The sequence below is a fragment of the Petaurus breviceps genome, unplaced genomic scaffold, assembly GCF_028583685.1.
Source record: "Petaurus breviceps papuanus isolate PSGF00001 unplaced genomic scaffold, PetGlider_PUasm1.0 178, whole genome shotgun sequence".
Lineage (NCBI taxonomy): Eukaryota > Metazoa > Chordata > Mammalia > Diprotodontia > Petauridae > Petaurus > Petaurus breviceps.
In genome coordinates this window covers 36,559,676-36,577,072 of record NW_027185777.1, presented here as the reverse complement: position 1 = coordinate 36,577,072, position 17,397 = coordinate 36,559,676, and the positions used below count along the sequence as shown (strand labels likewise).

The 17,397-nt window shown below is 35.1% G+C and overlaps 1 protein-coding gene across 1 annotated transcript in view; it reads left to right on the top strand.

Annotated features, from left to right (window-relative positions):
* Positions 1-17,397, top strand: part of DYNC2I1 (dynein 2 intermediate chain 1) — a 112,490-nt gene that overhangs the window by 84,525 nt on the left and 10,568 nt on the right. The window contains exons 18-24 of the mRNA XM_069086069.1: positions 3,167-3,280; positions 3,371-3,432; positions 4,330-4,381; positions 8,758-8,818; positions 12,087-12,186; positions 13,141-13,272; positions 15,252-15,475. Coding sequence (XP_068942170.1) covers positions 3,167-3,280; positions 3,371-3,432; positions 4,330-4,381; positions 8,758-8,818; positions 12,087-12,186; positions 13,141-13,272; positions 15,252-15,475 — 745 coding nt within the window. The remainder of the gene's footprint in view (positions 1-3,166; positions 3,281-3,370; positions 3,433-4,329; positions 4,382-8,757; positions 8,819-12,086; positions 12,187-13,140; positions 13,273-15,251; positions 15,476-17,397) is intronic.

Here is a 17,397-nt window from a genome sequence, read left to right as displayed (position 1 = left end):
GCTAAAAGGAAATGGATATTAGGGAAGTGTATATATGCAACACTAAATGAAGCAAGCAAGCATTACAACTAGGTGGTTCAGTGATTAGAGTACTAGTCTTGGAACCAGGGAGAGCGGAGTCCAAAATCCTACCACAGCCCCTTACCAAGCGTGAGACCCTGGGCAACTAACTTCAGTTTCCTAATGCCTTCATAGGGTTATTGTGAAGATGCTTTACAAACCTTAAAATGCTATATTAATGCTAGATATTCTTCACCATGTGTAATGCCAAGCATGAGCAGCTTTCCAGAGGACTGCTGCTGTGAACAGCTTTCAAGGTTCTGATTACAAGCATAGTGAACTCTCCATTTATTCAGTAACAAATTAAGGCAAAACATTTGCAGAAAATCAAAATACAGCATTCACCATGTCACAATTCAACAATTTAACACTAAAATGGCCACGTAGTTTTCACCAAAGTGGTTTCATAGTTTTAAGCAAAGTACATTCATTTAGTAACTCAATCATTTAGTAAGTCCTCAATTCAATCACAAAGTACAAAGGTTAAAGTTCTCTTTTAAACAAGGTGCATTCATTTAGTTAATCACAAAGTCTACCCCTAGGTCACACAGTCTTAATCTCTTTGATCAAAAGTTTTCCTTCTTAAAGTACATTCATTTAGTCAGTCACAAAGCACAAAGGCCATCCACCCCTAGGTCACAACTAGGTTACAATATCATCAGTCAGCATTAAGTACCCAATGAAAGGTCTTTTCATCTTTACCTGAGGCAGATTCTAAGCTTCCATCGTTCCCCTTCCCACAGTTTCTGTTCCTGCGAAGACAAAGCTTAACAAAACCACGATAACATTCATAAACATTGCTGGTGTCCTCATCAATTAACTCACTTTCTGCCTGTGAAATCAACCTAGACCCAACAACAAGGTCTGAGGCCTCTATCAACAAACAAATCTGACAAAGTAACATCAAAACAGACAGACAAATTACTGGCACCACAGTCATGCCTCCTAAGTTCTCAGCAGCTCTAGGTGGCCCCCAGAAGTCCTGGGCTGGCAGTTCTCTCTCTCTCTCAGCAATTCTGGCTCCTGGTAGTTCTCTCTCTCTCTCTCTGCCTCCACGATATTGTTCCCAGAAGTTCTTTTGACCTCTCTCAGCTTGGGCTTTTCCCTATACACGGCACCAGCTCCTCCCTGTTCAGCCCCCTCTGGTCATGTCAACAAGTCCATCCCACTGTGGGATTCACAAGCTCTTAACCCCAAACCAAATGCTAAGTACCTGTTAGCTTACCAATACAAGGGAAACTTCAAATTCTATTATCATTACACCATGGAAGATGCTGGGGATGAAAGACAAAAGCAATAATCTCTGGCTTCAAGAAGCTTATATTTTGTTGGGGAAACCACTTCTACATATATAAGTAAATGACTCAATATAAAAAATAAAATTTAAAAATTAAAAGTAATTTCAGGAAAAAAGGCCTAATGTAGGAAGGGGTACTTGAACTAAAGTTGGAAGAACATTGGAGATCTGAAGAAGCAGAAGTGAATAAAAAATACATTTAAGCATTGAGAAAACAGATGGAATGTCATGTATAAGGAACACCAAGTAGCCAAGGTTGACTGGGTTGTTAAATAGAAGTAACATGTAATAAGACAGGAAGGTAAGCTGGAACCAGTTGTGAAAGGCCTTAAATTCCAGAGAAAGGAGTCTGTATTTTATACTTACCAAAAGGCAATGCCTCATGTTTTTCAAATAGCAGGATGACATATTCACACCAGTCCTTTAAGAATGTGATTATTTGTAACTTTGTGGAAAATGGATTGGAGTAGGGAGAGACCTGATCTGGTAAAGCAATTGGGCTTTTATTGCAGTAGTCCAGGCAAGAAAACTTAAGTTACATGATGAAAAAATACTATCCACATCCAGAGAGAGAACTGATGAACTCTGAGTGCAAATTGAAGTATAATTTTCTTTTTTTTTTCAATATGGCTAATATGGAAATGTTTTACATAATTTAACACATATAATTGGTATCATTTTGCTTACCTTCTCAGTGGATGGGGCAGGGATGGAAGAGAGGGAGTTAATTTGGAAAGCATTTTAAAAAGAAAAGAATGTTAAAAAGAAATAAAAATATTTTTAAAAAGCAGACTTGAGCTAGTAGAGGAAAACATGGAAGTTAAGAACATGGTGGATTTTAAGGGTAAGATAATGATTTCTGTTTTGAATATGTTGTTTGAGGTGCCCATGGGGCTTCCATTTGAAAGTGTCTAATTGACTATTGGTGAAATGAATCTGGAGTTAAGAGGCCAGGGTTGTGTAAATAGATCTGGGAATCATCTGCCTAGAGAAAATAATTGAACCAGTGGAAATTGATGAGATCCCTGAGAGAGTGGAGAGTTAACCCAAGATAGAGCATTATGGTATGCTCACATTTGTGAGTGGAATATGGTTGGTGACCCAGCAGAAGGGTCTGAGAAAGAACAACCAGAGAAGTGAGAAGAGAATAAAGAAACAGTGTCATGGAAGCTCAGAGAAGAGAGAGTTTCCAAAAGGAAAAAGTGATCCATATTATCAAATAGTATGGAGAGGACAAGAGTTCAGATCTGAGAAAAGGCCATTAGATTTGGCAGTTAGGGAGGTGGGTCAGAAGGATGAATCAGAGTAGGAAAACTGAGAAAAGAAAAGGTTTGGAAAAGCCATTGGGAAAAGAGAGAATTGGTTAGAAAAGAATAAAAAGGTTCCCATAGTACAGTGAAAGTCAAGTTGAGATTAGATAAATTTTATTTGCAATGGATCCAGTAAACATGGTTGTAGGACTTACATCAGGACAGTTCAGCAGCATGTGAACAAGAATAGATATGGTGGGTGACGGGAATAATCCAAGGTTGGAGATTGTGCATGGGTGTTAATATGACAAGAATGGGAGGGATACTAGAGGAACAGACAGTTTAAAGTTGAATTGGTCAAAAACTATAAATATCAAGACAGGAAAAGGAGGAAAGTGAAGTCAGAGCATCAGATGTAACCCTTTTAAGGTTTTTATGATGTAAATTTTGACCTTTTTACAGATTTTAGGAATAAATTATTTTCCATATCTCTAATGTGAATGCAAATGTGAAGATTCAAAAAAGTGCAATGGCTTTTGTTTTCTTTTTAAAACAATAGATGGTGTTCTTACTATAGTAAATCACAGAAGTCCTGTTCAATCAATAGAACCAGTTTCAACGTCTGTCTACAGAAAACAAAACTTTGTGCTTTCACCTTTCTCTAATCAAGAAGGTATGTGATTTGTAATTCTCAAATAAACATTAAATACATTTTTATTTACAAATAATTTATATTCATGTACCTTTTTTGGGTTTTAATTAGAAATATCCGGTTTGTCATTCCACATTGCTTCACTGGATGAAAATGGAATTCTTAATATATGGGTGAGTAAATTACATGAAAAAAATTAATATTGCCTTTAAACTTAAAAATAAAGAAGAAACATTTTAGATCATTGAAATGAGCAATTATGTTTTATATGTGTATATATGCATGTGTGCATGTGTGTGTGTGTGTTTGTGTTTAAAGCCCACAACTTAAAAACCTAACTCTTGTTATATTAGGTCTTGTTTTGTTAGGTTTTTCCTTTTGCATAGTACCTTTTATGCAATATTCTCTAGGCATTTCGTTGGTAAATATTATTCACTCCTCCTTATTCTTCCCTTCTTCCTCCTGCTACTGCTGCTACTACTACTACTATTTAATATTATATACATTAAAACATTAAGGTTCCTGTAATTGTAAGAAGCAGAATAGATGGTCAGGGGTCATATGAGTCAATGATAAATGATACCAATACAGTTTCTGTCTCTGAGCTCTGAAGTTTTGAGCCTTGGTGATTATGATATCATATCTATGAGATCAATAACAGAAATGGGAAAATATGACTGATGAACAAGGAGGAACGTTGGAGCTTTCCCTGGCATCTTAAATTGGAAATATCCATTCTAAAATTGCAAGTTCTTTGGAAATCAGGAATTAAGGATCATCTGCATAGTAGTGATATTTGAAGCCGTGGAAGTAAATGAGCCTACAGAGGGAAAGAATGAAGAGAACAATAGAATAAAATGAGGCTGGCATTTATGTAATGCTTTTATATTTGTAAAGAACTTTACATATATTAACTCAAGTTAAGAATGTTATGTTGAGTTTAATAAATTTAGGTTTTTTTGACAGTGTGTTTATCACTGTTGAATGTTAGCCAGAGTAACTTAGCATAGTAAAAGTTTTACTTAGATTGTTTTTGTAATTATTATTGATCACTAATTTTCTAATTTTAGGTGGTGGTTGAACTACCAAAAGCGGATTTTGCAGGTTCCCAAAGTGATCTAGGTAACTACAAAATATAAAAGGAACAATATGGTCGTGAATGCTTAAAAAAATCCTACAAAAGAAATGAAGTTTTGAGTTACTTTGGAACAATGCGTTCTAGGGGATCATGCCATTGTAATAATTAGGGCTAGCTAATTAAATATTTTAAAAGTATTTTACTGTATCACATCAAGTTACTGTAAGTATGTTATTTGAGTAGCACTTTTGTTAAAGTAATGTGACCAAGGAATGAGGCACTAGGTTGGTTGCACAGTGGTAGAGTGCTGGCCATGGAGTCAGAAAGACCTGAGTTCAAAATCCCACACCAGTTATTTCATTAGTTGTGTGACCCTAGGCAAGTCACCTAAACTTTTTCAGTTTCTTCAACTATAAAATGGGGTTAATAATAATGTCTAATTCATAGGGTTGTTGTGAGAGTCAAATTATATTTAATATATGTAAAGAGCTATGCAAATTTCAATTATAAAGCACTTTATAAAATGCTAGTTATTATTATGAATGTACTTTTTAGTTAACAGCAATAACAGATCCTACTTATCCCTATTGTTATGAAAACATTATTTAGTAGTATTTTCCTAAGATAAGGGAGATTTATACTTTCCAACACTTCTGTTAGACCAAGAAACTACATTTTTTTCCTTAATTGAAGATGAAAAAGAATCCTGTGCTTGTAACTGCAAAGTAGGAGTTTCAGAACTTTATTTTTATTTAGAACTTTATTTTCAAACAAATTTTCATGATGTTTACTATTTTTAGTTTCCCTAAGCAAAAAGTCAAGGCCAGTAAATATAGATCAAATATAAGAGTTTTTGCAAAATTTGTAAAATTATAAACAACACAGTAGCATTTTTTCCCCTCCTTGCCTACAACTACCACCATGGTGAAAATACCCTTTTTTTGAGTGGCCTAGTTAAATGTCGTTAGCTAGAGTTCTAATGAATGAAGAGTTTGGGTTAAATCTTGACTATTTTAGACAAAGTAAATATGAAATCATTTAAATTCTTAACTAGAAACCTAAAGCAAGAAAGTGACAGTAAGCTAAAGAATACTAAAGGCTGAAAGCTGTTATATTGTCTCAAAATGATTTTGACTAATACAATCTGGTCTCCATTTCTTAGTTCATTCTTTGCTTGGTGGCTTGTAGTTCCAACAAAGATCTGAAATAATGGAACATTCACGTGTATTTTCAACAAAGGATAATATTTATAGTAAAAAATTTCATAAACATTGTACTTGATTTCTTCATTTAATTTCCTTCATGTAAGCATCTAATTATCAATAAGAAACTGTAGCTTAATAGTAATGACTTAGATCTGCCAGATACTGCCAGAAGGTATTTAGAAAGTATAGTTATCCCTTCCACATCTTGACTTTACCCATCATGTTTTCAGGATATCATAGGTCGGTGTGAGAAATTAAATGGGATTTTTTTGGAATTTTTGCAGAAACCTTGGACAGCACACAAAGGCCAGCAGAAAAAGTTCAGAAACTCAGAAATGCATAAAATATATGTACAGTATTATATAATATCAACATTTTATCTTTTAATGCTATTATAATTCAGATTTCTTCTCTGGTACAAACTGAGGGCCAAAACATTTTGCACAGATTTTCCGGATCACAGGGGGCACTGTCCCCCTAACCCCTGTGATATGAAAGGGATAACTGCTGATAAAGGTTAGAGTCTTGATCTAGAGGCTAAAGACATTAGAGAAACAGATGTCATTTTCATTACTGCTAACCACTAAAGACAAGAAGTTCAGAAGTGAATAGTATTAGTAATGCAAAAGCTTAGAATAAGCTTTCAGAGAAAGCTAATGGAAGGAAAAAGGAGTGAGTTTCTTTTTTGTTATTGTTCACCATATTGGGGAAAAGAAGAAAATCAAAGGAAGTATCAGGCCAGTGCTTAGGTAGACAGAACAAGAATCATTGGTGGTAGAGAGGAGACAGACTTACCTTATTTTGCTTCTGTTTTCTCTGTCATGGATGATGATCTTTGGATTGGAAAGGAGAGAACAAATCTAATGAGCAGGAACTTGATAACCAAGATAGGTAAGGAGATAGTAAGAGAGATTACGTAGTAGAGCTTGATGATCATAGTCAAGTCAACAGGCCCCAATGAACTTCATCCTAGATTACTGAAAACATTAATTGATATTACAATTGCCATAATCCCATCATTAATCTTTGAAAGATCAGGGAGATTGTGAAAGGTGCTATAGGATTGGAGAAGGGCATATTCCCAGTTTTCAAAACATGAAGAGAATAAAGTCTTCACACTATAAAATAGGCAGTGAGTTGACTTTGATTCCTGGAAAAAATTCTAGAAATATTATTAAAGGAATGGTTAATAAACACTTCGAAAAGGAAGTGGTGATCAAAGAGCAGAAGAATGGCTTCATGAAGAGTGGGACATGCTGTACTAATACCCTTTTTTTTTTTGGCAAAAGTTTGTAAATCCAGAAAATGCTATACTATTCTTGTGGAAATGATGGAGAGATGTGGGCTAGAGGATATGTAAGATGGATTCACAACTGGTGGAATGGCCAGATCCATGCTGTAGTCACAAATTAATTGATTGAGCTTCTCCAGTAGACTGCTTTAGTATTCTATGCTTGGCTGTATGCAATTTAACATTTTTTTTTTAAGCAATTGGGGTTAAGTAACTTGCTCAAGGTTACATGGCCAGTTATTTCTGGGTGTGGTGCTAAGTATCAGAGCTCAGATTCGATCCCAGGTCATCCTGACTCTGGGGCCAGTGCTCTTACTCACTGCGCCACCTGGCCACCCCCAGTTTAACATTTTTATCAGAGATATAACTGTGGAAAGGACCTTTGAGATTGTGATAAGAGCGATATAAGTTTTACGTAGGCCAGGTTGGTTTCTCTTTAAGAGCGTTAAGGAGGCCATACTTGGGATTAGGTTGGTCTTTTTGTCTAAGACTTTAACTGGCAATATGTTTTCCTTGTCAGACCATATCTGAATATTGTATTCAGTTATGGGCATCACATTTTAGGATGTAAATAGATAAGCCAAAGGCTGATGAAGGCCCCCACTTTCATGCTATGTAAGGATCAACTAGAAGAATTGGGGATGTTTGGTCCAAAGAAGAGAAGACTTGGGGTGGGTGGGAGGAGGAACATAATCATTATCTTCAAGTATTTGATAGCCTGTCACCTGGCAAAGATGAATTAGAGCTGTTTTGTTTGGTCTCAGAGTACAGAACCAGGAGCAAAGAATATGGAAGTTTCAAAGGGACAAGGTTAGACTTGATGTGAGGAAACATTTCCTGACAATTATAGCTCTCCAAAAATGGAATGGACTGCCCTCAGGAGGTAAAAGGCTTTCCCTCACTGGAGGTCTCCAAGCAAAGGCTAGATGACCATTTGTGTGGGGTATGTTGTAGAGAAAACAAATTTTCAGTGATAGGCTGAAGTTCTGTAAAATAGTAAGTAGTTTCTGTATGCTTTTCTTTATCTTTAAAACTTTATTTATAATAATGAATGTAATATTTCCTTAATTTCTGAAAAATAGTTCTATATTCAGTCAAGTGTACTTCAGGAATATTTCACCACTAATTTGATTTAAAGCAGTATAACAAGATGCAGAATAACTTTATTAAAGCATAAAGAATTTTGATGCTTGATAAATTCTTAAGTTTAGCACAGAGAAGATGCTTTAGGTTGTGAAATTGCTGATAAACTATCCAAACTATTTTGAATATGATTTGCGGCATAGTATTCTATAAAGGACATGTTCCACCTCTCCCTTAATGAGGACTCTTGTACACTTTTTAATCAGGAAAAATAATCATTTTAGGCTCTTTCTTCATGTAATGTTGGCAAAAGGTAATTCCTAATGAGCTGAAAGCAGTTCACTTTTAATGAGGGAAATTTCTTGGTTAACATTTCCAAGTTAACATCCCATTTTCTTCCACAATTATTTATTAAGAACCTTTGTGCAAAGTGTTAGGGAATAGATCAAGAAACTGCAAACTACAAACTAGTATTCCATTTTTAACCCACAGATAGTTTACTGAAGAATATTAATAGAAAATCAAATTTTAGATACTACATTGCTCATCCTTTTATGTTGCATATCAGCAAAATCATATATACGTAAAGACATATATATTTAATCTCAGCAGTTTTTGCTAGACCAAAGTACACATTAAATCCACATGTTTATTAGTTATAAATTTAATAATTGTTATTTAGCCTGCTCATAGTATGGCTCTATGTGTGCATTTTAATTTTATTGATTCATGCTTTGCTATTATTTCCTAACATAAGACATTTAAGTAATAACAAGGCATTTTATTTTTTAAGTTCTTTAGTACAATTATAATAACTTGTTTTTGATATGTCTGTTTTTAGGTTTAATACCAGGAGGAAAGATAAAGCTGGTACACAGCTCTACAATTCAGTTGAATAACAGGTAAGTCATCTGTATCATGTTTTATATGCTAAAAATAACATTTTTATCTTATTAGGCTCATTACTCACCTGTAAAAGCAAGATAGAAATGAGATTTTGCATTTAGAAGTGAATACATGATGAACTTTGGCAACTGTTGTGCAGTTTATAGTATGAAATGGTTGATTTGTAAAAAGCATATGTGCTTAGGGAAATGTCTGAAGGATTGATGATTTTGTTCCTTACCTCAGGGGTCCTTAACCTTTTTTGTGTCATGAACCTTTTTGGCAGTTTGGTGAAGCCTATTCAGCCCTTCTCCGTGTAATGTTTTTATGTGTATAAAAAGAAATTCATTGGATTGCAAAAGATACCAGTTATATTGAAAGAATTATTAAAATATTAAAAAAAAACAAAGCCAAAATTCACAGATTGCAGGTTAAAAATCCATGCCTCGGGATAGAGATACTTTAATTTTTGTAGATCATTGTTATTTGATTTGTATTAAATCTCTTTAAAATATTCCATGGCAGTATATCAAGGATCTGTAATTTTGTTAGGGACAGGACTCCCTGCACCAATGAAGATTGCAACCTGTCTGTAATTTAGTAGAAGAATTTTAGAAATTGCTCAAGGATTAGAGAGGCTGCTTGATTTTCCTGTGGTGATTCTGTATCAGAAGAGAGATTAGAATCCAAGTCTTCCCGACTTGATAATCTAGTCTCCACCACGCTGTACTCTATTTAGATAATGTGCTACTAAAGTTAGATTGTCCTTAAACAATTCAGTTTCTGGAAGCAGAATGTAATATTTATGTGAAACTTTTATTAGTCTGGGAACTAATCCAGAAATAAAAATTCCTTCTTCTGTATTTATAAATCCTTCTTGCTGTATTTAGCTAACTGGAAATTTGAGCAAATTTCATCAGAACTTTATCTTGTTTGTGGCATTGATTTCACGGTATCGCTTAGTAGTGTGAATATAGGAATTAATTCTTATATCTTTATTGTGCTGATGATTTTTACCCCTGAAATTAGTTCTGTAGTTATCAAAATCCCATAATTTTGAAGACATCAATATTATTGATGATAATAGACATATTTATCTTTATTGGAAAGCCTTCTAGCTTATCCCCATTATGGATAATTCTTGCTTTTGGTTTGTTTTTGTTTTTGTTTTGTTTCTAATTTATTTAAAAAATTTTTTTTTCTTGCTTTTGGTTTCAAATAGATGCTATTTATTATTTTTAGGAAAGCTCTATTTATTCCTATAACTCCTACTGTTTTTTAACAGGAATAGGTGTTGCATTTTGTCAAAAGCTTTTCTAGCATCTATTGAAATAATTATTTGATTTTTGTTGGTTTTGTTATTAATATGTTATTAATTAGTTATATTAGTATATTTGATATAATATAAGAATATATGTTATATTCTTAGTGTTCCTAATATCAAACCAGCTCTAAATTCCTGGTATAAATCCCAGCCTGGTCACAGTGTTGATGTAGTCTTCTTGCTAATATTTTATTTAAAAATTTTTTCATCAGTATTCATTAGAAAAATTGATCTTCAGTTTTCTTTTGTTATTTTGACTCTCCCTGGCTTAGGAATCAAAATTATGTTTGTGACATAGAAGGAATTTCAGAGTCCCTTGTTTGCCTATTTTTTTAAAAGCATTTTGTATAGTATTGGAATTAATTGTTCTTTAAATATATGGTAGATTGCACTTGTGAATCCATCTGGCCCTGGTTTGTCCAGAGAAAGAACTGGTAGAGTTTGAATGCAGATCAAAGCATACTTTTATTAAACTTTATTTCTCTTGAGTTTTGGGGGACTTGGGGTGGGGTCTGTGTTTTCTTTTGCAACATGGCTAATAAGGAAATATATTTTACTTGACTGAACATGTATGATCTATATCAAATTGCTTGTGTTCTCAAAAGGGGGGGAGGAGAGAGAGGGAGAAAATTTGAAACTCAAAATTTAGAAAAATAAATTTTAAAAATGTTTTTACATATAATTGGAAAATATAAAAAAATTTAAAAACAGAAATGAGAAGGTTTGGAACAGCTGCTATGGAGAGTGGAATAGTGAATTGATTAGAGAGTAATAGGATGATTTCCTTGATGAACGGAAAGACCAGTTGAGACTAAAGCATATAAATTGGTAGTGCACCCAGCATTTGGTACCAGGGGTGTTTAATGACCTGCCCAAGGCTACACAGTAGTAAATTTCAGAGGGAGGGTTTGAACTCAAGTCTTCTGACTCCAGAACAAATGTTCTTTCATATCCAGTCCAACCTCCTTGACTTTACAGGTGAAGAAACTGAGGCTTAGTGATGTGAAGGGACTTACTTGAGATCATTCAGCTAGTTAGTGACACAGTATGATCTAGATTCGAGCCCTTTGGGCTTAAGGTTTAGAGGTTGCTCATTCATTCATTCATTGCTTCATTGATCAGCCATTTATTGGGTACTCACTGTGTGTCAGGCAGTGTGTTAGATGCTGGGAAAATAAAGACAAAAAGGAAATAGCCTTAGTACACTGGGCCTGCTTCTTTTGCTATTTCTAAGTTTTTTTTTTTAAAAAGAAAATAACATGGATTGTATTTGTATTTGTAAATTATCACCAAAGAATAAGTCTTTGAATTTATTATTCTAATTTGAGTCAGATGAGTTTGCATGATTACTACAGAGAAATATTCAGCTAATTGTTCCTGACCTAGAATGCTGTCCGTATTTCACAGCATATTTTTTACTTATGTCCAATGCCCTTTCAGTTTTTCTCATCAGAGAGAAAACCATAGTTGTATGCTAGTCTTCCTTTCAAACATTTCTGACTCCGGTTATGTATTAAACAAGGAAGCCACATATGTGGCTTAGGGCTGTCTTCTGGTAGCTGTGTCCATTAGCAGGCAAGATCAAGGTTGACCTATATGGGAAACATTTGAATACAGTGGACTGTTAGGGCACTACCAACCACATTTTTTATCATTTGTTTTATTCTCATAACATTCATATTGAAGGCAGATGAAATTTTTCCATTTTATAGGTAGAAAAATTGAGGTAGGAGCCAGGTTAATTGATATATAAAAGGTCATTATCTATCTTTCCCCAGTATTATATCAGGTAGCAAATGGGTAGGTAAATTTCAGTAGCAGAAAATAAGCAGTTTCCTCTATCTAACTATGAAATAAATACCTATGCCAAATATTTAATGCAGTGTTAATGCTATTTACATATCCTTGAGATTTTTAAAGACAGACTCTATTCACATTGTTTTTCTGTTGTATTTTCTTAGCTTTCCCCCTAAAATTAACACAAGTTTGAGGTCTATGCAGACACTGATTGTTAAGTTTTTGCCTTCAGATCCTAATCGTTTTGTTATTGGTACAGATATGGTAAGTAATATTTAAAATTTCCTTCTATAACTGATTCCTTTCATTTACCCAGGATTTTCCCAATATATCTTTAAAAATCATTCTATGTTTTCAGTGAGTCAGCAAATGATTTTTCCTCATAAACTTAATGTGCTCACTGTTCCCAGAATAGACCAGGGTGGATGTATAGATCCAGAATTCACTGTTATAATTCAGGGTTGGAAAACTTCCTGGGGGCTGATGGGGTCAACAGAGAGAAAAGAGAAGGGGACCAGAGCTACCACCCTTGTTTAGGTCCTCCACCTCTTACCTGTACTATTGGTAGGGCCTTCTAATTTTTCTCCCTTACCCAAGTCTCTATCCATTCCAGTCTATCCTCCACAGCTGCCAGAGTGATTTTCCAAAAGTGCAGCTCTGACTGTAGTGACCACATAAACTCCAGTGAACTCTCTTTTTACTATTAGAATAAATAAAAACTCCTCTCCCTGGTATTTAAAGTTCTTCAAACCCTGACCCCACCTTACCTTCCCAGTCTTATTATACATTACTCTCCTCTAGCCTAGCTCTTTCTCACGTTGGATACTCTCTTCTGCATTGACTGTCCCCCATGCTTAGAAGGCACTTCACCTTTTGTCCACTTCTCAGAATCCTGTTGTACTTGAAGGTTCACCTTAAAACCCATTTTCTGCAGGAGGCCTTTCCTATTCTCCCCTCAGCTCTTAAGTGCCTCCCATTCCCCCCAAAAGGTACACTGTATTTGCATTATATGGGCCCTGTATATATTTATATATGAGCAGGTTATCTTCCATGTTATAATCCAAGTGCCATCAGGTTGGGAATTATTTAACTTTTAAAAATTATTTCTTAGAAATAATAGGTTCTAATAAATGATTTTTGATTGAATGATTGGAATACATTCATCTAAACACTTCTGTCTACTTTAGACATCTATCACCAATTTCTTCATATTCATAGGGTGTTATAAGTCATGGTGCAAGACATGATTCAAAAGTGTCTCCAAAACTGTTCAAACCCCAGCAACGTGAAGAAAGACCAGTGAAAGTTACTGTGATTGAATTTTCACCATTTGGAGAACCAGTGTTTTTGGTATGAAAGTTTCTTTTTTTAATTTATTATTCGTATTTGATTTTATATTCTGTTTGGAGAGCATGATACTTGCAAAGATTTACTTGTAAAAATATTGCACATGCCAACATTATGCCTGTTCTTTAAATATATAGGATGTTAATAACTTAGAGTTGTAGAGAGTTCAGTGGGATTTTTTTAAAATTGGTAACTTCTAAGTCAATAAGCTGAAGATCCTACATCAGGACTTCATTGTGAGCGGGAGAAAGCCCTGAGTTCTGGAAGGTTATGGTAGACCCAGGTCAGCTTTGTCAGGCTTCACCAAGCCCCCAAGGGTCTGGAGTGTGTGCTGGGTGACTGTAAGTCATGTATGTACCAGCCAAAAGGTGCTCTTGTTGTCAGAAGGCTGACTCCAAGGCAGTTAGTTCTTTTTGGTTCATAAAAGCCACCTCCCAAGACTTGGAGTGATAGAGGTTTACATTGGCAGATGAAATCACAGATCCTTACAGTTCCGAAGTACACTATATAATTAAATGTACAAAGTTATGTTCTGTGAAATTTCCCCTTGATTATCTCTCGCAAAACAGTAAAATTGCCTTTTGGTTGTCTCCACTTTCTTTGGCTTTGCCCTACTTGTAGCGTCTTAATTACATTTGTAGTTTAAAATAGCTTATAGAATTGAAATGAATAGTGGCTTATGCTTTTCTGTACTTCCCCTGCCAATTTTAATCCCTTCCCCCAATCTTGCTACTTGTTTACGAGGAGAAGCACGTACTAAGGGATTTACAAAGACTGGTATCTTTCTCAATCCTAACATGAATGTATAATCTCTGCAAATAGTGCTTTGGTATATTAGTAATGGTTTTTGCCCTTGGAGATAAAATGAATAAATACCTCATTAAGTAAAGCCTTCTTTGTTCAGCACCTCTTTATGTGTGCCCCTCAAAATCTGTAACCTACAGTTTAGAGAACTGCAAATATCATATGTCCAGGGAGAATAATGGAAAAGTTAATTGTAGTGATGATTTTCTAATACTCCTGTTCCTATTTAATCAACATATGAATTATTAATAATGACATTATTTTTTTCAATTAAATTCCGAATTCATTATTGTTATTTTTATTATTACTAGGGTGCTAGGGTGAAATAACCTAGGTTCATTAGGAAAAAATCAGAGCCAGTTTTTTTTTCTTTTGCTTGAAGAAGTTGCCTGATTTCATTCATAATTACCTGTCAGTGCATGTGGCAAGCCATATTCTGCAAAGGTTATAAGTTAAAAAAAAAAAAACCAGCTCATTCCAAAATACACTAAAAAAAAAAGCAGTGAGCTTTTTTTTTTTGGAGATATTATGAGAACTATAGTGGTGTCAAAACAGTTTTCATTCAACCTTATTTGTTAAGTGATAAATGAGATTACCTATCTGCTTAAATTATCTGAGGTTATAATGAATGATAAAACAATTGTTGAATTTCTAAATTTTGTCAATACTCAATAACTTAGCTTCTCCAGATTTTTGCCTCTTGTTTTCTAAATGTTAGATATGTATGTAGATTGGGTTTTAGCCATTGTATATATTTTCCCTTGGGAAATGACTTTTTGAAAATAAAATGAGTGAAATCAATTACACATTTTTTTTCAAGGCACATTTAATTAATTTTATATTGGCCAAAAGGAGTTGTAACTCCTCAGTTTAGGCTGTCATTTTGGAAGTGTGAGGGTTGACAAGTTGGTGAATTTTGCTTCTGTGGAGATTTTCAGTTAGGTAGTATAAGTAGCTAATGGGTAGAACAGAGGTGTGATACTATAAAAATAGCTGACTATTCCTTTGTATCCAAAAGCAGCCCTAGTACCACATGTTAGTAGCTGATATTTCAGCTTTTATTAACAATGAGCATGAGTTTTAACTGTGCAGTTTATTGTACCTCTCAACAGTATCATTTTTTCTGGGTTGTTTATTTTTGATTAGCCTATTTATTTTTTTCCTTTCTGTTTTTACAGGCTGGCTGTTCAGATGGAAGCATTAGATTACATCAGCTAAATTCTGAATATCCAATTTGTCAGTGGAATAACAGCACCAATGGCCAGGCAATTATCGCTTTAAAGTGGACACAGACAAGGCCTGCTGTGTTTTTGGTCCAGGATGACATATCCAACATTTATATTTGGGACCTATTAGAAAATGATTTGGGACCTGTAGCCAAACAACTCATCTCCCCAGATAAGTAAGATAAAATTTATGAAGGATTGTCAGAAGCGTTTCTTTGCATAAGATCTTTGGTGGTCAATCTATGATCCTTTGATTTTTTTTCCTTCACTTTTTCAATTGTTATAAAAGACCACTAGGCCACATCAGAATGTTATGGATTCAGAAAGACTGCCTATATTTATATATCACACCCTACAACTTTCTTCCATCTTTTTAAAAAATTAATTATTGTTCATATTTGGTTAAATTCAGGTTATTTGTCTATTAGACTTATACTTAATACGCAATAATTGAAGTGCATCTGAGAGTGAAATCAGTTTAAGAACATAAATTAAATTTCAGCTTTTGAGGAATTTATAAGCATACATTATGCCTTAGTTATTTAGCAGGTGTGGGATTTAGATGTAGGGACACACCAAACTTCTCTGGGTATTCTACTTGCAAGATATGACCATGTTATATAAGTATACTTGTAGTCTCTGAATAGCTTCCCTTATTTCTTATTTTATTTTATTTATTTTTATTTTAATTTTTTTTGGAAGGCAGTTGGGGTTAAGTGACTTGCCCAAGGTCACATGGCTAGTTTTTGTGTTAAGTGTCTGAGGCCGGATTTGAACTCAGATCCTCCTGACTGCAGGGCCAGTGCTCTATTCACTGTGCTGCCTAGCCACCCCCAAACATTCTTTTTTTTTGGAGGGCAACTGGGGTTAAGTGACTTGCCCAAGGTCACATGGCTAGTTTTTGTGTTAAATGTCTGAAGTTCAATTTGAACTCAGGTCCTCCTAACTCCAGGGCTGGTACTCTATTCGCTGTGCCACCTAGCCACCCCCGAATAGCTTCCCTTATAATAGGTTCCTTTATAAAATGGATAAAGACAAAAAAGATAAAGTATCTGAGGAGACAATGAGAGAATCAGTTTGTGAGGCTGGAGTGGGGACACAAAATGTACAGACATAAGAAAATACAAGATAATTTGAGGATGGAGTGAACAAAGACAATGAGGGGAGTCAGGAAGAGCTTCACAGAGGAGGGGGTGACTGAGGTAAGCCTTAACAGAAGCTCTGAATTCTCAGAGGCAGAGGAGAGGGGTTAGTGTACACATGGAATATTGAATGAAAGGAAAGCAAATTTGGGCTAGAACACAAATTAGGCGAAGGAAAAATATGAAATGTCTGAAAACTCAAGCTGGAGCCAGAGTGTAGAGGGCTCTAAATGGAAGGCTGAGGAGCTTGTATTTTATCCTAAAGGCAAGAGGAGGCATTAAAAATGTTTAGTAGAGTAGTGGCATGGGCAGACCTGTCTTAGGCCTACTAATAAAACAGCTGTATGGTGGAGAAGGGGCAGAATAGAAGTAGGGAAACCAATTAGGAAGCTATTCTAATATTCCAGTGAGAGATGATGAGGCCCTGAAGTAGGTAGGGGTATTATTGTCTGAATGGGGAGAAAGGGATGCAAGAAAAGGCAGTAGCTTGAGACAGGGTGGCATGGTTAAATATTAAATATTTAAATATGGGGGAGATCTGGGCATGTTTGTAGGCACCAGAGGAGGAGTCAGTAAATATTGGAGATGTGAGAAAGGGAAAATGGCTAAAGACAAAATCTCCTAGAAGGGAAGGGATCCAGGGCACAGGGTCTCCTTTTCCATAGAGACTGGCATGAAGGACGGGAGACTTGGGGAATGACAAAGCTTGGTCATATTGAATAGACTCCATTTTCTTAGGAAAGTAGGTGTTTAAAGAGGAGGAAAGTGAAGGTGGTGGCAAAGGGGACTTGAGAAAAGAAGAAAAGATTGGCAACAGGCAACAGCCACTGTGGGAAATAAGATAGAGTCAGGCAGCATTGACCAAGCTGGATTGTTCAACTTTATTCACATTTGTCTTGTTCTTTACTTCCTATCTACCTTCTCTAATACTACTTATTTCTCTTGAATTCCACCTC